Here is a 23,707-nt window from a genome sequence, read left to right as displayed (position 1 = left end):
GAAGGCTCAGGAGTATCCAACGAAGACATGGGACAGGACATCCAGGAAGGCAGGAACATCAGGACAAGGAAACCATAGAGAGACATCTGGACATGGACAGGGACCTCAGGCAAGACACCAAAACGAAGACGTGAAGAAGGCAGATGAGACGAGGAGCTCCATGAAAACAGAGGACCTTACAACTCTGGCAGGCAGGAGCCTCCAGATGGAAGTCATCATGATGCAAGGCCTGGAACAAATGACAAAGCAGCCCTTTATAGGGCTGAAGCAGGAAACAGTCACAAAGGTGGAGCCAAGACACTTCCTGTGTCTGGCCCTTTAAATGTTGAAAGAAGACGCGGCCGCCCGCCTAGGACAGAGCAGGAAGCTGTGCAGGACCGTGGACAGCGGCCTGCACCGACGCACAGCGTGTGAAGAAGCAGGACTGAGCCTGGGCACAGGCTCCAACGTCGGCAGCGGCTCCAGCCGCTGCAGGGGGCCCTAGGGGCAACTCCAGCCGCGAAGATGTAAACAGCGTCGGGGGCGGTCCCAGCCCCGAAGAAGGCCGCGGGTCAGACCGCGGAGACCGGAAGAAGCACAGGCAGCCTCCGGGCCGCAAGAGGAACTTCAAACCACGACTCCGGCCGCATGGGAAGGCCGACGGCGGTGTCCTGCCGCGTCGGCTGGAGACACAGCATGGGTGAGTCAGCGGAGCCTGCTCGCGGGGAAACCTGCGGGCAGAGTTCATAACAGCCTCTGTATCGCTCCATGATGAGACTGCACCTTGTGTACTGTGTACAATTCTGGTCACTGCATCTCAAAAAAGATATAGTTGCACTGGAGAAGGTACAGAGAAGGGCGACCAAAATGATAAAGGGGATGGAAGGGCTCCCCTAAAGAGAAAAGGATAAAGAGGTTAGGGCTGTTCAGCCTGGAGAAGAGATGACTGAGTGAACATATGATAGAAGTCTCTAAGATCATGAGAGGTCTAGAATGTGTAGATGTGAATCAGTTATTTACTCTTCCGGATAATAGAAGGACTAGGGGGCACTCCATGATGTTAGCAATTAGCACATTTAAAACTAATCAGAGAAAATTCTTTTTCACTCAGAGCAGAATTAAGCTCTGGAATTTATTGCCAGAGGATGTAGTTATTGCAGTTGGTGTAGCTGGGTTTAAAAAAGGTTTGGATAAGTTCTTGGAGAAGTCCATTAACTGCTATTAATCAAGTTTACTTAGGGAACAGCACCTATTCTTACTGGCATCAGTATCATGGGATCTACTTAGTGTTTGGATATGTGCCAGATACTTGTAGTCTGGATTAGCCACTGTTGGAAACAGGATGCTGGGCTGGATGGACCCTTGGTCTGTCCCAGTACGGCAATTTCTTATGTTCATATGTTCTTAAGGTGCTGAGAGCAGAGCCTAGGTAGTTCCCTCGATCAGAGCATCAGGCAATGGTGACTTTTCCATGGCATACCTGATCAGATCTGGAGGTTCACTGAATGGGAAACAGTGCCTATCTACTCCTGGGGAGGAGGAGTACCAGACAAGATCCATACTTCCAGCTTCCTCAAGGGATTAAGAAAAGAAAAATTAAGCCCTGGCCAAGATTATATGCATCAGAACTAAGGAGAGCCTGGTCTACAACAGCACAACTCCAGATGGAATTCTGCTTTCTCACATAGAGCTAGTACAGTCAGTGCAGCTAGGGTATCAGGCACCCTAGGAAAACCTTACTGCCTTGTCCCAGTCCCAGCCCCAGCCCCACCCTCCACACACACAATTAAAAATTGTGCACTTGTAATAATATTTTACATGCTAAAGTACATTCAAAGTATATCTTCTGAAGTAAAAATATTACCAAATGTTTACTATATTACATGCACTGCTGTGGTGCCAACCAGAAAACCCTGCAAAAAATTAAGACACTTGGAACTCATATAGCATTAGGCCTATTGTAACATGCACAAAGTGTGGGTTGGGCTTGGCACTCAAAGCCATGAGTAAACTAAATTACAATTACAATATAGTAAACCATACAAAAAAAGGCACTAACTGCCAACACTCAATTAGTAACAATTCAATCTATGAAAAGATAACACTGCAACTATTACAGCAGACCCAAAAACACCAATACACATCCTGTTAGGAATAACAGAACAAGCCATGCTGCAATAGGCCCCAACACAGAAACTACACCCTAACAGAATACCTCATCTCCATCTGACACAGGCAGGAAACAGACAGACCCTCACCAAATACCTCTTTAGCCAAGAGCAACTGATCTGCAGCTGGCGTCTCTTGTTTCTCCTGTGGTGTGAAGATCAAACGTTAGCTATTTGAACCGCGTGGGGCTCTGTATTTATAGAACCCCATGCAGTGCAAACAGCTGTGTAGGAACGACTGAAGAGGAGCCGACACTGGCAGGAGGATGCACGCTAGCCTGGAAGAGAGAGATGCTGGGTAGACCCCCCCATCCAGATGCACTTGGAGGGCTATAATCTGGACAATTTATGGACATTTCAACCTCCTTCCTGGCATCCAGACAGTCCCCCTAATTTCTGTACAGCACAGAGAAAATCTGGACAGTTGGCACCCCTACTTGGGAGACTGTAAGATAAAGCGTCCAAATGGCAGATAAAGTTTAAAGTGGACAAGTGCAAGGTGATGCATATAGGGAAAAATAACCCTTGCTATAGTTACACAATGTTAGGTTCCATATTAGGAGCTGCCACCCAAGAAAAAGATCTAGGCATAATAGTGGATAATACATTGAAATAGTTGGCTCAGTCTGCAGCTGCAGTCAAAAAAGCAAACAGAATGTTATGAATTATTAAGAATAGAATGGTGTATAACACGAAAAATGTCATAATGCCTCTATATCACTCCATGGTGAGACTGCACCTTGAATACTGTGTACAATTCTGGTCACCACATCTCAAAAAAGATATAATTGTACTGGAGAAGGTTCAGGGAAGGATGACCAAAATGATAAAGGGACTGGAATGGCTCTCCTATGAGGAAAGGGTAAAGAGGATAGGGCTGTTCAGTTTGGAGAAGAGATGGCTGGGAGAGGGGGATATGATAGAGGTCTATAAAATCATGAGAGGTAGAGATCGGTTATTTACTCTCTTTCTGATAATAGAGGGAGTAGGGGCACTCCATGAAGTTAGTACGTAGTACGTAGCACATTTAAAACAAATCAGAGAAAATAACGTAGAGAGGCAAGTCACATGTCTCGCTCCCTGCTACCCCCCTTCTGCACAAATGATAATACAATTTCCATGGTTAACAAAAGGCTGCAGTTTATTTCCTTCACTGAACCCGAGCCCTATCAATTTTAATACACAATCCTGAAAAAACACAACCCACCCCACCTCCTCCATCACAAGGCACCTACCACCACGCCCCAGTGGTAGGGCTAAGCAATTTCCTCCCCTTATGTTACCCTGCCTCTTGAGCATCGCCCCCCCCCCTTGCTCATTGGCCATCTCATGTAGCAGCCCCAAACTACACAAAATTCTCCCCCCCCCCCCAATGCCCCTTTACAATACAATAATAACACTTAACAACTTTGGGCTCTGGTTTTCCGCCACAAAACAAGGACAACCTTGGTTGCCCTTGTTCCCCCACTGCGGCCTCTTATGGTTTACTTAGGAATTGTTCCAATCCTTCCTGCAAGGTGTTGTTAAACAAATCTATGCCCACATCAGAAAGGTGCACTCCATTGTCCAGAAATAGACCCTCTGAGACATCCCAGGACCACTCATGTCTCACCCAAAAACCCCCTTGCTTTATAACCCCACTTACCTATCTGTCTATTCATTTTTTTTTAAAACTCCCTTCCTCCACAGGGGTTCGCTCTTATAATGAAGCCTAACAATGATATCGGATCATCCTACCCGCATATTGGGCATCCCATTCATGATGGACACAAAGTACTTTCTAACCCTCGCTACCATCTCTCTGCAGGAACAACCCCCAATATCATTATCCCCTAAATGAATGAGAAAAGTTTGCGGAACACCCCAGTCTTGAACACATTCCTGCAAGAAGGATAACAAATCTGCCCATTTCATTCCCCTAATGCTAAACCATTTGAGTGTCCAGCTCTTGGCATCCAAGATGAGGTGATCCCCGTAAGGTCGCTGCACGGCCCTGCACTGAGCCCAGTGAACAAAGGAATGGCCCACGACCCAAGCACATTCCCGAACACTAGGGACCTGCACGACTCTGCAAAAGAAGAAAAAACCATTAAAATCTTATAACAGTTTTGGTCTTTCTCCCAAATGCTCAACTCCTCACATACGAAGCAAAGACTTTCGATCTCCACCATCCAATAGATCCGATCGCCTGCTCCGACAACCCCCATTCCGCAGTTGAAGTAGCTGCTCCAATGCGGAAGGAATGAGTATAATCCATATCCCATCCTAAACCCTGCACGACCAACTTCAAAACTTTAGTAAATTGGAAAGCGGTCAACGGTGTTCCATCAGCGTGTACCAGAAGAGAGCCTAAAACAGCAGGCCTCTGTTGCCCGACGGCTTCACTCCGCCTACCTTTCTTTTTCTGTGACTCCTCCTGCTCCCTGTGGATGTCTGGCTGCCGCGGCGTCTGCCCGCCGTCCTCTCCGGCATCTCCGGACCGGCTTGGGTGCTGCCTCCCGCCATGCTCCTCAGGTACCTTAGGGCGTGTGCGCTGCGCGGCCCTCATTCTTATTTCCTCTATGGCGTGAACCTCAGGGGCGTCCCCCTGTGATGACGTCATGCTAACCAGATATTTAAGCCTATGTTTTATTGCTAGCCTTTGAGTTAGCAAGAAATTCCTACGGATGGGATTCGCTCTTCGTACCCTGCTACTCTGCCTCCAACGTCTATTTGGACTCTTTGCTGTTAACGAGGTACCCGCTCCTCGGGGGCCTCTCTGCTTCTTTCAGGTCGCTATCAGGAACTGGTACTTGCTCCTCGAGGGCCCATGTTCCCTGACTCGCTGCCTGTGTCCATCTCCTCTTCTACTTGGAAGAATTCGCTACAGATACCATCTGTGAGTACTATTACCATCCTCTCCTCAGAGCTGTTTCCCTGGAACCAGGTACTCACTCCTCGAGGGCCTGCCTCCATTCCTGCACCAGTGCCATCATCCACGGAGTACTGCTGTGTGAGTACTTGCCAATGAGTCTCTGTGCCCAGGGATGTGGTATTCGTTTCTCGAGGGCCAGCTCTCCCTATCTCGGGGCTTCTCCATACCAGGGACTCTGTGAATATCTCAGTGTACTCATTTTCTCAGTTCTTCTTCCTACAGCACTGCTACCAGAGAAGCCACTGTTCCAGCGCCCTGAGGAATACTAGCCCAGCCGGGCTCCATCTTCTACTCACAGTTGTCTGTATCTGCAATAGCTTCCAGGCAGTAGAGAATCTTCAGAGTATTCAAGAACATGGGCCCTCGAGGAGTGAGTACCGGTTCCTATCTGCAATCTGAAATAAAGAAAAGAGAGTGAGGCCCCCGAGGAGCGGGTACCCCTGGTAAGTCCGAGGAGGCAGAGTAGCATGGATGAATCCCTTGCTAACTCGATACGTTAGCAAATACTGAGACCTTTTATATTGGAAGCGGATGACGTCATCCAGGGGGATGCCCCGAGGTTCGCACCCATGCTGGTACATCAACCGGAGCGCGCGCGCCCTATGTCATCAGGAACATGGCGGATCCGCAGCGTCATGCCGGTCCAGGGACGCCGGAGGGAGGCGGCAAGAAGACTCCACGGCAGCAAAGCATCCATCAGACCCGGAGGGAGTCGCCACAGAGGTAAAGAGGGCGGAGTGAGGGCTTCGAGCAGCGACGGTCACAACAGGACCCTCCGCTAAAATAGTGCGGTAAGACGGCCCTGACTCCGTAGAGGCGGACGAAGGGAACAACGAAGAACTCGAAGAAGAAGAATTGGGAGAACGAGCTCTCTTCTTCCTTTTGCCCCGAATCTGCAACCCTTTCTCAGCCTCCCGCCCATGCTTACCTGTGCCTGAACCTGCAAGACAGTCACCCAAGACCTCAGCTGGGTGCGCCATGGAAGGTGACCATCTCCTATCCCATCCATCCTTGTCTTGTGGGTAAGCCTTTTCTCTCCACGCCTCCTGCTGTGACGTACCAAGGAAAACTGCATCCATCGTATCTGGAAGAGAAGAAATTCCGCCCACCCCACTACCCCGAAGCTCTGAACCCTTAGCACCTCGTGCCGCCCACTTCCTGGATGAAGCAACCTGGACAGCTGCTGAAACACCATCCCCCTTCCTACCCCATGCCTGAAAACTGTTGAAAATGCACTAGGCAGAAAAGAACTTCTGAAAGACTCATCCCCATACCACAGTGGCCAACCTCCAAAACCCCTCCAGCCCGATTGACCCTGACCTGCTGCAGGCAGAGTGACCCCCAATCCAGGATGGGTACCAGGGAAGGAAGCTTGTGCCTCAGCAACAGGGGCACCGGAGAAAACTCCCCCCACGCCATATGCCAAAGAAAACTGTGACTCGCTGGCTAGGCCACCGCAGGCTGCTGGTAGTTGTAGGATGAGACAACGCCACGGCCGGCATCCTAGAGGAACATTTGCCCTTAAGACCTGGTCGGTGGACCTTCGTGGACTCTGCCCTCACCGGAGGACTGGGAGCAAAAACCTGGCTAGGCCAAGGGGCAGGGCAGGAAGTAAGAACCGAGCACTGATCTCTAGCCCGCTGTCTGGGCAGCGGGGCTTTCCTCCTGCCCCCGGAACATGGCATTGAGACTTTTGTACCACCTCCAGCAGGAACCACTCGTACCCTGTGATGCACAGCCCCAGCCAGAGGGATCGCCACAGCACACTGGCCAACGATTCAATGTATTATCCACTATGACACCTAGATCTTTTTCCTGGGTGGTAAATCCTAAGATAGAACCTAACATTGTATAACTACAGCAAGGGTTATTTTTCCCCTATATGCATCACTTTACACTTGTCCACGTTAAATTTCATCTGCCATTTGGAAGCCCAATCTTCCAGTCTCACAAGATCCTCTTGCAATTCATCACAATCCCCTTGAGATTTAACTACTCTGCTTAATTTTGTGTCATCCACAAATTTGATTACCTCACTCGTCGTACCCCTTTCCAGATCATTTATAAATATAATAAAAAGCACTGGTCCAAGTACAGATCCCTGAGGCATTCCACTTCTAATGTTAATGTCGGCGGCGCAAGACTAGCCTGCGCCCCCTTAACTTCTTTTCATTCAGTGCACAAGTAAGCTCTGGAATTTGTTGCCAGAGGATGTGGTTAGTGCAGTTAGTGTAGCTGGGTTTAAAAAAAGGTTTGGATAAGTTCCTGGGAGAGTAGTCCATAAACTGCTATTAGTTAAATTGACTTAGGGAATAGCCACTGTTATTACTGGCTTTACTAGTATGGGATCTACTTAATGTTTGGGTACTTTCCAGGTACTTGTGGTCTGGATTGGCCATTGTTGGAGACAAGATGCTGGGCTTGATGGACCCTTGTTCTGACCCAGTATGGCAACTTCTTATGTTCTTAAAACATAGCTCTCTCCTTGTCTTGCATTCCTTTCTGCGGCTGTCCATCTGTTACAGCATAGGATGACAATAAAGTTGCAGCGCCTACAGTCTTTTTTCTTTGCTAGGTGTGATTGGTTCTTTTTTCTTGTGACGTCATTAGATTCCCTATGGTGCTGAGGTAGCGGGAGGAGGAGGAGCTAGCTAACACAATGCTGAAGGCACGGGAGAGCTCCCTCGCTGGCGCTTAAGTCACAGAAGATCTCACGTTCTTGTACTTTGCTTCCAGACATACTCTGTAAGTAGGGAACCCGATGGCAATTTTAGAGCTGTGAGAAAGTCGCTAGATTTGTAGCTTTATTGTTAAAATCGCTAATTAACTTCCTGTCGCATTCGCAATTCTCAAATCTTCATCGAGCTTATAAGTCACCCGATCCAGCGACAAAATCACTAAATCGGCGGCTCGGGCGCCGGCAGCAGCAGCAGCAGCATTGTCGGCTGGCTCTTTTTTTAAAGCGGCTGCAAGAAGCCCAATGCTGGAGCCGGTAAGGCTTGTTGATGAATGAGCGCTGGGAAGCGGCACCCAGCTGCTCTTAATTAATTAATTTGTTTATTTAGCTTGATCATTGGTAGGTCAAGGCCAGTTATTAATTGCGCGCTACATCCCACATCAGTTTCTGGGAAGCATTTTGTTTCTTTATGTTCCAGCCACCTACGCAGGCCATTCTCTTATGTGTTTTGTCCAGATCGGAGACGCATAAACAATTTCTCGTAGGTAAACGTAATAGAAATACATTTGTGTAATGTTGTTTATGAACGTTAAACATTAACAGTGAACATTTTCTAAAGCACTGAAAATTTGTATTATTTTCCTCCAAATGTGGACTATTGTTATAATGAATGCATCGGCGATGGGTTTATATAGGATGAATTCCCGATTTCTAGAGAGTACCTGGCAGTAAGAGGTGGAATAGCAAGCACATGTTTTATTTGGGCTCTGACTCACCTGGTGAAAGAAAATAACTTTCCTTCTTCATCCGGTGGCTCGTAGATTGTTGACGTGTACAATTTCTAGCAGCAGCGATAAACTTCAGGCCTCTCTCCATTTAATCTTACAGTGCCCTTCAGTTAGCATTTGAGAGACACCCTGGAGGTTTGTACTGTCCATGTGCTGAAAATCTGTTTCAAACGCACATCAGCAGTACTGGTGGTGGGGGCAAGGGGAGGAAGTGCTGGCTTGGCAATGATATTGTATGTCAGTACAGTGCTCCCCATCTCCATTTCTTGTGCCTTTTCACCTTACAGTGCACATCTTTTCAGTTTAGCTGTATAATTGCTTTCTCCCTCCACTCGAACGCCCCTCCCCCCATCAGTGGTTTGTAGCCTATTTGAAAGCTCTGTTTTGTTTCTTATTATATTTATTGATCGGTGGGTGTATGCTTGATTATGATTATTTATTGCTGTTCTGCTTTTTCCTGCATTTTTATTTTCTGAGATACTATCCAAAATGTTTCTATACATATATGGCTGGCTTGGTTTATGCTAAATGCTAGTTTTCCAGGAACTAACATCAAAGGTAATATCAGTGAGAAGGTTTAAAAAATCATTTGGGTTTATTTTTATAATCTAACAGTGATGCCTTTGATAGTAGTGATGCATTAGTGGCTGTTGTAATCTGATAGCAAATGATATCTGTAACATGTATGCCAATTGTCCTTTCTGATGCTGCTTTGACTTTAATGTGTGGTATTGGCGGAGTGCATTAATGCTGCAGGTGACACATTCCTGCTGTGTATAGTTGTGCCTGTATAAGAACATAAGAAATTGCCATGCTGGGTCAGACCAAGGGTTCATCAAGCCCAGCATCCTGTTTCCAACAGAGGCCAAAGCAGAAGAAAGTTTCAGTATTATAGATGTTCTTTATTTAATTTTTAAATGTTTTATGATACTCGTAGTAAGATGCTAGGTAGGATGCAGGCTAGAGTCAGGTATGAAGGTAGGTAGTTCTCTCTCAAGTTTTATCTATTTGCTTCTAAAGCCCACAATCAGAACATTCTCATTCACAAGTAAGAAATGTGTGTGTGTCTGCACAGTCAGAAGTTTTATCCTTTGCTATACTGCATGATGATGATGCTTATTTTGAATGATTATTACTCATTATTGGAGGTAATTTTAAAAGGAGTTACAAGTGTAAATGTAACATTCTATAGTAGCAATTTTCAAAAGCCTATTTATATGAGTAAAGTCTTTTACATGTGTAAAACCCAGTTTTAAGCATTTAAATGCTTTTAAAAAATCAGAGTTTATATGGGGAGAAACAAAATGTGATGCAAAGGGCTATTAAGAGTGGTAGAATAGTTGTAGGACAGAGCATTGAAACCTGGTTCTAATTTCTTACTTTGAACAAAGCTACTTAGCTTCATGTCCTCCAACCTAAATTATTAACTACTTAAGAGCAAGGACTCTATAACCACATGACCTTATAACTGAAATATCGCTGGTGCAGTCTTTTTTCTGGTGTACTGTGTTGAGTTCTGGAGAATACTTTTGTAAGCTAATGATAAGGTCAAGCTAGTTCAAAGTAGGGCTGCCAAAATGGTGCATGGCAGGTACTTTCATGGAAAGATTACTCTCTGGAAGTAAGAAGGGAAAGGGAAGATGATCGATTCAGATATCTAGCAGGTTTTTATAAGGTACAGGAAGATGGCTTTTTCTATAGAATGTGAGACTCTAGGACAAGGGGACATCATATGAAGCTGAAAGAGGGAAACTGAAAAGGAATGTGAGAAAATACTTTTTCAGTGAGGCTGTTAGATACTTGGAATCACCTTAGAGCGAAGGTGATAGGTGCCAAAACAATGGGAGAATTCAAACATGCAGGGGACACGTGCAAATAAGGTTCCCCTTGCGAGGGAGGGGGCAGAACACAGATGGAGTAAGCACAGTTGCAAGTACAAATTGGCAGATGAAAACCAAGTGGGCCTTATCAGGGCTTGAACAGGTCTCCAAATGGGTCAGTATTTGCATATAGTGTAACAGGATTGAATCTCCCTAGTAAGCCAGTGTATGTTGGGTATGATCTTACGCTCTCATTTACTGCTAATGCTCTTCTTCGTACCTATATTGTGCCAAATCTTCCATCTGGAATTCCTAAGGTGTATAATTGTGTATAGGCAACATATTGAAGTGCGCTTGGTAGTACTTTTTTTTTTTTTTAATTGGGCTAGTGGCGCCCAATCAGTGGGGACTATTTCTGTATCTTTCTGCCACGTTTTCCATGCAATCAGTTTCATCATTCAGTGCATTACATGTGTAATCCCCTTTCTTTAGGGTCTCTCTCTCTTTATTTTAAGGGATCAGTTTCAGCACTGCTGAGTCCTTACAAAGTTGCTTTAGTTCTAGATGGCACTAAGTGGTGTTCAAAATGGTAGGAGTTAAAAAAAATCAATATACTAAAATGGGAACAAAAATCAGATTGTACAATCACTCAAACATTTACAAAAATTGTAGTAGTAGAGCTTCTAAGCCCCTGGTGGCCTCTTTTGCCTCCCAAGACTTCAAGAGCAAGATCTTGTGTTGTCTTCACAGACACTCCCTGGAACCCCTGCAGTGTGCAGCTCCTTGGACTGGTTCCCCTATCATACAATCTCGAATGGATACAGAGCTTTGGATGCAGATGTATCTACATTTTTTTTTTCATTCTGCCTTTCATGGCACTTCAGAACTGATAACATTCAAGTACTGTAGGTATTTTCCTATCCCCAGAGGGTGTACAAGTTTTGTACGTAAGGTAGTGGAGGGTGAAGCGACTTGCCCATGTTCACAAGAAATGAAAGTGAGATTTGATTGATCCTTGGCTTCCCTGGTTCACAGTCTCCTGCTCTTGACAATTAGGCTATTCCTCCACTCATAACACCAACTCCTTTACCCTCAGGACAAGGAGATTTTTTGCCTGCACTCCACCTGGAGAGGGAAATTAATCTCACCTTATTTTCCAGCTCCTTGGGAAGAAGTCAGCAACACGTCCCTTGATTCCCTCAAAGAAGTCTGAGTCACTGTATATCTTTAGGAAAATCCCTCCCCATGAGGTGGGCCCTTGTTATCAACTCCACTCCCTCGATTACTACATTAGTAAGGTCTATTAAGAATAGACTGTACAGATGTGAATTAGTGCAGTCATAGAACTTGTAAAAAGGAGAATGTAATTTCAGAAAATAAGGTTCAAATGATATAAACAAGCTCTGTAATAACATTAGCACAAGCTAAACAGCAGCAGAAAATTTATCATAAAATAAAAAAAAAAAGTATTGTTTTATAAGCATACTATGGTCCTCACTGTTGCAGGTAAATCCTACGGGGCCAGATTCAGAATGAGAACTCTACATCCCAGCAATTTACTAGCCTTGAAACAGCAGTAATACTTTTCAGTCTTCAAAACATCAGCTTGCTTACTTGGCTCTTATGCTTCCTCTTTTAGTCTTCCTTTGGGTCTCATCTTTATCCTAATGTATTTATTTTGTATCAATATACCTTTTTATAATAAAAGGTGTGTACCTTTTTTGTTACTGCTGTGTCACTGTTTTTAAGCATCCCCCGCCTTTCTTGTGCTCACTCTTTGGCTGCTCATGCTGTCTTCATGCTTTCCTTGCCTTGGTGCAATGCCTGGTTGTGGTTCTGATGGGGATCAGCACAGCTGCATCCCAGAGAGACTTGCATACACATTTTGACAGTGGTTACAGAGGAGGAGCGTTCAGAAACCACAAACACTAATATTGCCTTGGGAATTAAAAAGAAATCAGAGAAATTGGGATCTTAAATGGCTCTGCATTTAAGTGCCAATCGAATTTAAGAATTTTTTCCTCTAGTGCTGCTGACTAATGTTGGACACAAAGATGAAAAAAACCATGAGGTTTAGATCAGTGTTTTCTTAAGAGAACTAATGCCTACTGAATAAACATAGGGACTTCTGTTTTCCTAGCAGTTATGTCATGTAAGATCTTCGGACTGTACTAGTTTAACTGGTTTTGCATAGAGAACGGAAGCTATTTAAGTGTGACCAGGTCTGTGGCAGTATAACTGCTTTTTTTCCCCTACTTGCTGAAGGCAAAGAAGGCTTGAAAGACTGCTGTATTTGTCCTGTTAATAACTTTATTTGGTGTCCTAGAAACAAATTCTTTAAGGAGTATAAATACATAAGTACAGATTGTGATGTGCATGTGGTTCACCTTTGGGTGCACCGTGCTAAAGTGTTTACGTTCTTCAGGTCGGTGGTGCTGGCTGTCCCTTGGGGATTAGTGCTGAACAAAATACTGTACTCTTTTTTTTTTTTTTTTTTTTTTTTTTTTTTTTTTTTTTTATAGCAAGTCCTTTCGTAATACTTCTCTTTTGTGAGACTCAAAGGCTGGGTTTCTGAAATAATGCCTGTACCATATTTGCAGGAGCAGTCAAAGTCTGTTAAAACAAATTCTTTGACATACTAATTAATATTTTCTTCCACACGTGGTTATGGAGTACCACAGTAATGTTTGCCAAATTTTAGGACTGTTTTAGGCTGCCATTATGTAGCACCTTGAGCCATTCCACTTTATAATTAGTATGCTTGAGAGAGTTTTTAACCCATGAGGATATAGCATGCAGTTGCTTATTTGTTAAGGTGTAGCTAGTTATGCTCATAGTAAACACTGGCATACCTTGAGCTGCTATACAGTGAAGATTTTAAAATACTGCAGGCTCAGCATAACCTAAAAGTACTGACAGTCTTGAGAAATACCATGAAACTGGGAGCCCCATAGATAACTTAAACTGTTAAACAGGATGCCACTCTAATCTTGCCTAAAAATCTACCTTTTTGAGGTAGCTTCTAAATCTTAAAACTAGTTCTGCCTGAGCATGGCTTTGTTTAACCATTTTTTTGTGATACAACCCTAAACATCTGCTGAGCAGACTAAATGTACATTTTGGTTGTTATCTGCTGTCATAGACTGTTATTGTGGTACCCAGACCCACACAAAGCTCTCAGAACTTCCTATTTGTCTTGTCTGCGTGTCCTGACTGTACAGCGCTGTGTATGCATTCTAGCACTATAGTAATGTAGTCACACTGCAGATTTAATACTTTGAATCCTGTTGAATGTTTTCCTCTGTCGTACATTGCTCTCAGCACTTACTATTTGTCTTTTGACTGTCATGTGGGGCCCTTTTAAAAAAAAATAAAAAAAAATTTTTTTTTTTAATTTAACTTTTTTTCTCCCATATTCTTAGGGATGTGAACTCATCTGCTGGTGCTTGCAGGGACGTTCCAGTATTCAGTTTATCTCCAATTAATTTTCATGAGTTCTATTTTCATGTGTATGCTGAAGTCTTGCTGTTAGGTGAATTTGCATGTTGGATGAACCAGGACTGGTTGTGAAACTGATTACGGCAATGGTTTCCAAATCTGGTTCTCAAGGTGTGCAATCCAGTTCTAGTATTCAGAATTTGCACAGTTAATATGCATAGGAAAGATATTTATGCAAATCTCTCATGTATTTTTGTAGTGGAAATACTGAAAACATGAGCAGTTTGTGGCCCTATAAGACAAGATTTGGGGACTCCTAGACAAAAGCTTTGTCATCTTTTTCTAGAAGCTGAGAGCAGGATACAGCTCCTTCTTGTTGCTTTTCGTACTGTAGTGAGTTGACTGAGATCTGGATGTAGCTTGGCCTTCTCTTCAAGAGTCTGTAGATGAAGTAATGTTCCCAACCTGGTCTGTGCTGACACCTGATCTGCAAACTTCTGATTTTACCTTTGATAACCACAAGGGATCAGGGGGTAAAAAGTATTTGTGAAAACATGGCACACTTTTCCTGGTTTGTTTTTTTTTTTTTGGATTGGAGAATAGTGTTTAATATATTTGTGCTGTCAGGCTTGCTTTTGGGGTGTGCTATCTGTACAGTTGTACAGAGCAATCAAAAAAAAATAACCATGTGGTTTACATGATGCTCTCAACTAACCTTTAACATCAATACTTGATGAAAGTAATTTCACAAATGTTAACACTAATTTTGCACAAATTGACATCTGTGTTTCAGTTCAAGAGAGGGATTGGAGTAGAGCTTGGCAGTATTTTTAATGCTGAAAAGATGTTAGCTTTCAGGAGATAAACCATGTGTATTTGAAATAATGATTTTGAATGCTCTGCCGGTAAAAAGGAGATTCTTTGTGAAGCCACAGAGGAGGTAGTTTGTTTTGATTGAAATAATTTTTAATATAGAGTGTTATTCCCCGAGGAAGCTCAGTATGAGTGAAACCAGGGTCTCTTGTTGGACAAGGTTGAAAGATACAAGATGCAAAAACAATTGGGGGAAACAATATAAACATTGAAAAGTTGGCGCAACAAATACTTTCAAGACATGGCTTTGTAGTTGTTTGCATAACTGTATGCAACTACATTGAAGCTTTAGAATACGCCATCTTTGAAGCCTTTCAAAAAATGTTTTTTGTTTAAAATTTTCTGTTAAAATGCCAATTATTAATAGATGGTTTTCCACATTAGTATCATTGTATTTTATGAATGTGTTGAGGATGTGTATGAGTGAAAGGTATGTGAATTAGTGGGAGCTGTTAGGGGTGTATGTTTGTGATTTTTATTGTATGATGATAGTGCTTTCATGTTTAAAAAAAAAAAGTTGTAAGACATAGTGACATTTACTTGACACGTATATTGTTTTTTTTGAATACATATTTGATACAGTATATCTCCTATGATTATTTGAACATATATAAAATTTGTGTTCACAATTGTACCAGAGTACCATCAACCCTTCCTGATTTAGCGTGCAGGGTGCTTCCCACATTGCTTGTGGGGCCAAAGAAGAATGCTGCTGCAGTACTGCCAATTCACTCTCTCTGATGCAACACATGGAATGAAGCAGTGGCAGTGCCTTCCTCCTCCACTTTCAAGGCAGCTCAGGGGCTGCAGCTTCCTCTTTTCCCCATAAAATATGGACTCTTGGTCTGACCCAGTATAGCATATCTTATGTTCTTATTAACCCATTTTGAGGGAGCTCCAACCAGTTGCATGAGTGAAATGAGGTCCGCACTGCAAAAGTTTAATTACCCCTGTTTTAACCAGTTTGCAATTCACAATAGAGCATTGCCTCTTATCTCATGACTTTTCAATTTCCACAAAAGTCTCTGAGGTATTTTGCAGACGCTTTCGACAAATCCAGATATACTATTTCAGCTGGCTCTTCTTTATCCACATGTTTGTTCATGCCTTCAAAAACATGATACAGATTGGTGAGGCAAGCTTTCCCCTGGCTAAATCCATGTTGGCTTTTTCCCATTAAACTATGGCTATCTATATATTCAGTAATTTTTTTCTTTATAATAGTTTCAACCATTTTTTCCTGCTATTGACATCGGACTCAACAGTCTGAAGTTTCTTGGATCACCCCTGGAACCTGTTTTCAAAACAGCTCTCTGGGATGTATATCATCTGATCCAGGTAAATTGCTACCGTTTAGTTTGTCAGTTTTCTCTATTACGTCTTCCAGGTTCACTGAGATTTGCTTCAGTTCCTCTGAATCATCACCTTTAAATAAATATCATTTCTGCTTTACATCTCCCTCTGTACAGACTGAAGCAAAAAATTCATTTAATCTCTCTGCTATGACCTTGTTCTCCCTTCAGGGCAAATTTTAAAAGCCCTAGGCGTGGCTGAGATTTTAAGAGGCCTGCAGCCAGGCGCGTATCTCCTGATACATGCATTAGAAGTGTTTAAGAAAAAGGGGTGGGGTGTGGGCGGGCCAGGACAGTGCCATTAAGGCTCAGTCCCACACAGGCTTGCCCCGGAATCTGACGGCCAGCGTAACTTGCGGATAAGTATTAGAGATCTAGGGTAGTCAGTGGGGTTTTAGGGGTCGGAGCTAGTAGAGTAAAATGGAGGCGGGTTAGGAAGTCCGCTCCATTATTGGGGCGAACTGGGAAATAGGGCTTAATGCGTCGCCGCGCGCATCTACTAAAATCCCTCTACATGTGTGCACATGCATGCTGATATAAAATCATGCGCGCTTTTACAAGTGCATGTTATGAAATCAGTGTGTCTGTGCGCTCACTGGCAACCGTGTGCACATGGACACCTGTGCGTAGCTCTTAAAATCTAATAATCTACCTTTTAGTGCCTCTCTTACCTCTCAATTATCTAATGGTGCAAATGACTCCCGCACAGGTTTTTTACTTAAAATATAGCTGAAAACTTCCTGAGTTTTTGCTTCCACATCAAGTTTCATTTCAAATTCTCTTTGCCTTTCTTATCAATGCTTTGCATCTGATTTGCTAGTGCTTATGCTGTTTCCTGTTTTCTTTGTTTTGGATTCTGTTTTCCATTTTTTCAAAGATGTTCTTTTGGCTAGAATAGCCTCTCACCTCGTTTTTTAACCATGCCGGCAGTTATTTGGCTTTCCTTCCACCTCTTTTTAATGTGTGGAATACATATAGCCTGGGCTTCCGAGATGGTACATAAGATTATAAGATTTGCCATATTGGGTCAGACCAAATGTCCATAGAGCCCAGTGGCCAATCCAGATCACAAATACCTGTCAAGATCCCTAAAGGTTGCTAGATTCCATGCTGCTTATTCCAGGGATAAGCAGTGAAATTCCCCAAGTCCAACTTAATAATGGTTTATGGACTTTTCTTCTAGAAAGTTGTCTAGGAACAATAACCATCCCTGATGTAAATTTTTAACCTTTTGTAGTTACTCCTTTTTTTTCCTATTTTCCTCATTTTATCATAGTCTCCCTTTTGAAAGTTAAATGCTATATTGTAATATTTAATTTGTCATGAGGGCTGGGGTCTAGAAGCATCCGAACAGGGCAGGACCACAGGGTGGGAGCTGAGATTATCTTGTGCCTGGTCAACCCCGTCCCCACGCAGGTTGAGCCTCTGGGTTTTGGGGGCCAGCAGGACTTGGCTAGGTTGGCTGAACATCATGATTAAAGCTGGGCTGGTCATCTTTCTAGCCAATCACCTCCCCTGCAGGTTGGGTTTTGGGAGCCAGTGGGCCTTAACTGGACAAGCTGGATAAGCTTGACAAGGCAGGGCAGACCCAGGCTGGATGTATTGGGCAAAGACAGACTGGAAGCTGAGATCTGGATATAAGTGCAGGATACTGGAACAGGCTGAAGGATGGATATGGACACAAGCTTGGGCAAAGCAGGGAATGGATGCTGGGGCCTGGACTGGGCAGACCCAATTAGACCAGATTAGGGGCAGGACTTAGATAAAGGTAGGGATAGACAAGGACAATACACAATACTGAGGCCCAAAGGCAGCAACAGATAAGAACTGAAGATTGTTAAGAAAGAGACCACTAGGGAAAGGTAAGGCCTGAGTAGGCCACAGAGAAAGGATCAAGATACAGAAAGGCCTGGAGGACACAAGGCATAGAACAAAGCAAGAGTGGCCAGATCAGAGAGCCAAGGGTGACGCCATGAAACGGCATCTAGGTTCTGGCAGGGCGGAGCTTGGCAAAGCTGAAGATGCAGCTTTCTGAGGACCCCTGGTGGAGAGGAGGCTGCACCAAAGGCTGTCAGGTGGCCAGTGAAGAAATAGCTTGGGTAGTTCAGAACAGAGCTCACTGGAGGTCTCTACTGGGATGTGTCATTGCAGTCTGGATCGGGGAACAGGGAGGCTGAATGGCAGTTGAAACCATGACATTTTATTTGTAAATTTTAATATACCGCTTAAACAAATGTATTGTACAAAGTGGTTTCCAATTGTACATAAAGCATGTAATAAAACAAACTTCACAAAAATATAACATTTACATTTATAAATAAAATACTAGATAAAAATGTTATAAATCATATAAAATGTGCAAATTTTACCATTTCAAACCTAACAGACTGTTTTTTATAAGCTTCTTGAAATAAATGTGCCTTTAATTGTTTCTGATATTTATTTATTATTTTTTATATACCTACATTCGATCTGAGATATCACATCATATTTGTAATATAATGTACATCATTAGGCAATGAATTCCACATTGTTGATCACGGGCATTCTTCATCACTGAGCTGAGTGTTGACCAGTTGATTGTGTCGCAGTGAAGGAATGAGCAGTAAAAGATCATTTGCAGAACATAAAGTTCTGTAAGGCCAATTAGATTTCCTTAGTGTCTTCCCAGGAAACACGTAGATGGATCGGTGTAAAACAAGGTATTTATTGAAGCTTGCCCGACTCTGGCCGAGTTTAGCTCAAAAGAGCTGCCTCAGGGGCTAATATAAAAACAAATAAACACACATACATATAAAATTGAGACAACAAATAAAATGTACATCAAGCCTAAATAAATTATGTAAATAAAAATAACCAATCATATAAAACACACATAAAAACATAATATATTAAATGAATTGATCAAATAAAATGCATCAGTGTCGATATCGATATATATGATTATATTAATTTTTAATAATCAGTTTGACAAATATTACGTCACAAATATATAAATGTCATAATTGCATGTGTGTACTAATTACAAAAGCATACACTTGAATTTGAGATATGAACACAGGGTGTGCACGTATAGACAAGGTAAAAAACTAAAAATTGAAATATGGAGGAAGAAAAATAAAAAGTATATTTAAAAAATAAAAATAATAAATATAGAATGAAAAAAATTGTGTATTCAGGTTTAGATAAAAGGTGTGTGGATGGTACTAAAACTTGGTTAAAAATATGTAGGAATAAAATAAGTACCTTACAAGCCAATCAATTTGGCTTAAAAACATCAAAGTTAACATGTAATGAAGACAACGATGATTACACAGCAGATTTCTCGGAAATTATGTTCAAATGAGGTCCTTTTGAAACAGGGGTTTAAAAATGTAAATATTATATAAATTCAAAAAGTGATAAGAAATAAATGTGTAACAATGTGCTAGATGATTGTCTGTGAGAGAACTTTTTCTAAATTAATTTAAATTTAAACCAGTGAATTTTTAACTGCTGAATTGGTAAATACTTGAATAGACTCAAGGATGGTGAATGTGAAACCGTTCACTATTCGTGAAATCAGACTACACAAATTTGGCGCCAAATATCTGTGTCTGAATATTAATAGATCCACAATTTAAAAATTGTAGTAAGTCACATATGGTCAATGTCAGCCCTTAAACAAAGAATATAAACCCGAGGGTTTTGCAATATATTCTTCAAATCAAGTGGGTTAGAATACTGCCGTAGCTTACTCTATTGACAGTAGTGTAGATTTAGAGAATGCCTCAAGGAGATTGTGTCAGCACAAACTGTATGTGTCAATTGCACTTATACTTAGGACCTACTGTACCTAAACTCCATTGGTCACTATTTGTGGAATCAGACTTCACAAATTTGGCGCCAAATATCGGCATCTGAATATCAGTAAATCTATACCAGTATGATTGAAACATAAAATATGCTGTCACTGCCGATTTATTTTAAAAATGTGATAAAGCACATATGGTCAATGTCAGCCCTTAAACAAAAAAGGTAAACCCGAGGGTTTTTCAATGAATTCTTCAAATCTGGTGAGTTTGTCAGTAATGTCAATTTAGTAATGGAGAGAATGTCTCAGCGAGATGGTGTAAGCACAACGCTAACTGTATATGTCAATTACACTTATCAACGACTGTAATCTCCATTGTTTATTAAAAATATGCAAAGCAAAACAAAAACCGATAACCAGAAATACTCAACTGGTGGTAATTCAGCATAAAAAAATATGACAGCTAATCTTACAATCAAAGCATAAAATAAAATCAATGTGCTTTAGTGGGTTTGTGATTAGTATGAAACCATAAGTGCTTAGAACCTACTGTACCTAGACTCAGTTGCCGGCATTGTGAATATGGCGCCAAAAAACGGCGTTCTATTGACCCAGAGTACAAAAATCACATCACAGATTGGTGAGGATGCAATTCTGACTTTCAATACTAGTTTACTCGAAGAGAAAAACTGAGAAGGAACTCACCTAATGAACGCTCAACATGGATACTCGCAAGAATTGAACCGGACAGTCTAGCAAGTGATTTTATACCTCCTTGTACCGCACCAAATCTCGCGAGACTGAGTGATATGCATATGTATCAAATACTACATTGTGAGTCTTATCTATTAAATATACAGATTGACCACTATTTGTAGAATAATTATCCCAATAAAAATTGATTTAACAAATTATTTTTAAAAATTTGTTTAAAAACTTTGTATAGTCGGACCTAGACGGTAATAACTATCTATATAGAGCTTTGGATCACCCGATCTTTTTTCTGAACCACAGATTCATACTAAAAAACCCATCTATTTTGAGGTGGAAAAGTGTCATATGGTTGTAAATATGAACTTGTCTATGACCATCCACAACATGATTATTTCAGACCTTAAAAAATAAATAGAACAAAATAACAAACATATATAAGAAAGATGAATAATAAAAATGATAAAATAACAAAAAATGCTAAGTGAATACTCTAAATTGTCTATAGATACACACCCAAATCAGTATCTCCATTCAAACCAAGGGGAAACAGTTTTAAAATCAAAGATATACTGTTCCAAACGCAGTAAAAAAATTGTCAGTTACCTCCTCTCCAATTTTTTGATGGTTTATTGATGACACAAAATCTGTAATCATAAAAACTGTGATGCATGTGTACTGAGTGCGCAACTAGCGGTATACCCTCTGCTTTCCTGTTGATGGCACTTTTGTGTTCCATGATCCTTGTGTTTAACTGCCTGATGGTTTTCCCTACGTAAAGTTTATTACAGGGGCAAATGGCCACGCAGATAACACCAACACTCTTACAACTGGTTAAATGTTTGAGTCTAAAAGCCTTACCAGTAGTAGGAATGGTCAGAGACTTGACTTTTAGATTAACCGAGCAAACAGAACAATTTCCACAAGGACTATGTCCGATCAGATTATTATTAGTGGGTTTGGAAAAAGGTAAAGCTGAAGGTGATAAGTATTCCTTAAGGTTTTTTTCTCTTTTATTAGTTACCATTATGTCTTTGGATTTGAAAGCAGGAAGAGTTTGTACTATGTGCCAATGTTTCTTAATAACTTTTGTAATGTCATGGGACAAACCAGTGAAAGTAAGAGGACAAAACCTTTTCAATTTTTGCTGGTTGTTTATTGGGTTTCAATAATAGTGTGCGTTGCTGCTTTGCTGCTCTAGAGAAGCAGTTATCAACCCAAGTTGATGGGTAACCTCTTTCTATAAATCTAGTCTTCATGTCACACGATCGCTGTCTGAATGTGCCGTCTTCTGTGCAGAGTCGTCTTAAGCGGAGAAACTGACTATAGGGAAGGTTGCGTATTAATGATTTGTTGTGACAACTATTGTACGCTAAGGGTTTATTCCTGTCGGTAGGTTTACGGTAGATGCCAGTCAAAAAGCCAGTGGGTGTATTTGTAGGAATGATACTTTATTTCTATCATACTCCATTTTAAACTTCAAGTTGATATCTAGGCTACATAATTTATTTAGGCTACATAGTTGAGGTTTTTTTAATTTGGCAGGGTAGTGAGTTGTCATTGTTGCAGTTTAAGGATTGGCTTAGCCTAGATATCAACTTGAAGTTTAAAATGGAGTATGATAGAAATAAGGTATCATTCCTAGATATACTCATTACAAATACACCCACTGGCTTTTTGACTGACATCTACCGTAAACCTACCGACAGGAATAAACCCTTAGCGTACAATAGTTGTCACAACAAATCATTAATACGCAACCTTCCCTATAGTCAGTTTCTCCGCTTAAGACGACTCTGCACAGAAGACGACACATTCAGACAGCGATCGTGTGACATGACTAGATTTATAGAAAGAGGTTACCCATCAACTTGGGTTGATAACTGCTTCTCTAGAGCAGCAACGCACACTATTATTGAAACCCAATAAACAACCAGCAAAAATTGAAAAGGTTTTGTCCTCTTACTTTCACTGGTTTGTCCCATGACATTACAAAAGTTATTAAGAAACATTGGCACATAGTACAAACTCTTCCTGCTTTCAAATCCAAAGACATAATGGTAACTAATAAAAGAGAAAAAAACCTTAAGGAATACTTATCACCTTCAGCTTTACCTATTTCCAAACCCACTAATAATAATCTGATCGGACATAGTCCTTGTGGAAATTATTCTGTTTGTTCGGTTAACCTAAAAGTCAAGTCTCTGACCATTCCTACTACTGGTAAGGCTTTTAGACTCAAACATTTAACCAGTTGTAAGAGTGTTGGTGTTATCTGCGTGGCCATTTGCCCCTGTAATAAACTTTACGTAGGGAAAACCATCAGGCAGTTAAACACAAGGATCATGGAACACAAAAGTGCCATCAACAGGAAAGCAGAGGGCATACCGCTAGTTGCGCACTCAGTACACATGCATCACAGTTTTTATGATTACAGATTTTGTGTCATCAATAAACCATCAAAAAATTGGAGAGGAGGTAACTGACAATTTTTTTACTGCGTTTGGAACAGTATATCTTTGATTTTAAAACTGTTTCCCCTTGGTTTGAATGGAGATACTGATTTGGGTGTGTATCTATAGACAATTTAGAGTATTCACTTAGCATTTTTTGTTATTTTATCATTTTTATTATTCATCTTTCTTATATATGTTTGTTATTTTGTTCTATTTATTTTTTAAGGTCTGAAATAATCATGTTGTGGATGGTCATAGACAAGTTCATATTTACAACCATATGACACTTTTCCACCTCAAAATAGATGGGTTTTTTAGTATGAATCTGTGGTTCAGAAAAAAGATCGGGTGATCCAAAGCTCTATATAGATAGTTATTACCGTCTAGGTCCGACTATACAAAGTTTTTAAACAAATTTTTAAAAATAATTTGTTAAATCAATTTTTATTGGGATAATTATTCTACAAATAGTGGTCAATCTGTATATTTAATAGATAAGACTCACAATGTAGTATTTGATACATATGCATATCACTCAGTCTCGCGAGATTTGGTGCGGTACAAGGAGGTATAAAATCACTTGCTAGACTGTCCGGTTCAATTCTTGCGAGTATCCATGTTGAGCGTTCATTAGGTGAGTTCCTTCTCAGTTTTTCTCTTCGAGTAAACTAGTATTGAAAGTCAGAATTGCATCCTCACCAATCTGTGATGTGATTTTTGTACTCTGGTCAATAGAAC

General features: G+C 41.5%; 1 protein-coding gene across 1 annotated transcript in view; it reads left to right on the top strand.

Annotated features, from left to right (window-relative positions):
* The first annotated feature begins 8,191 nt into the window (after positions 1-8,191).
* Positions 8,192-23,707, top strand: part of PSD3 (pleckstrin and Sec7 domain containing 3) — a 1,257,010-nt gene continuing 1,241,494 nt past the window's right edge. The window contains exon 1 of the mRNA XM_029601790.1: positions 8,192-8,279. Within this exon, the coding sequence (XP_029457650.1) occupies positions 8,208-8,279 (72 nt within the window). The 5' untranslated portion in view covers positions 8,192-8,207. The remainder of the gene's footprint in view (positions 8,280-23,707) is intronic.

This window comes from Rhinatrema bivittatum, chromosome 1, assembly GCF_901001135.1.
Source record: "Rhinatrema bivittatum chromosome 1, aRhiBiv1.1, whole genome shotgun sequence".
Taxonomy (NCBI): domain Eukaryota; kingdom Metazoa; phylum Chordata; class Amphibia; order Gymnophiona; family Rhinatrematidae; genus Rhinatrema; species Rhinatrema bivittatum.
The sequence above is the reverse complement of the archived record's forward strand: the minus strand, read 5'-3'. Positions and strand labels throughout refer to the sequence as shown.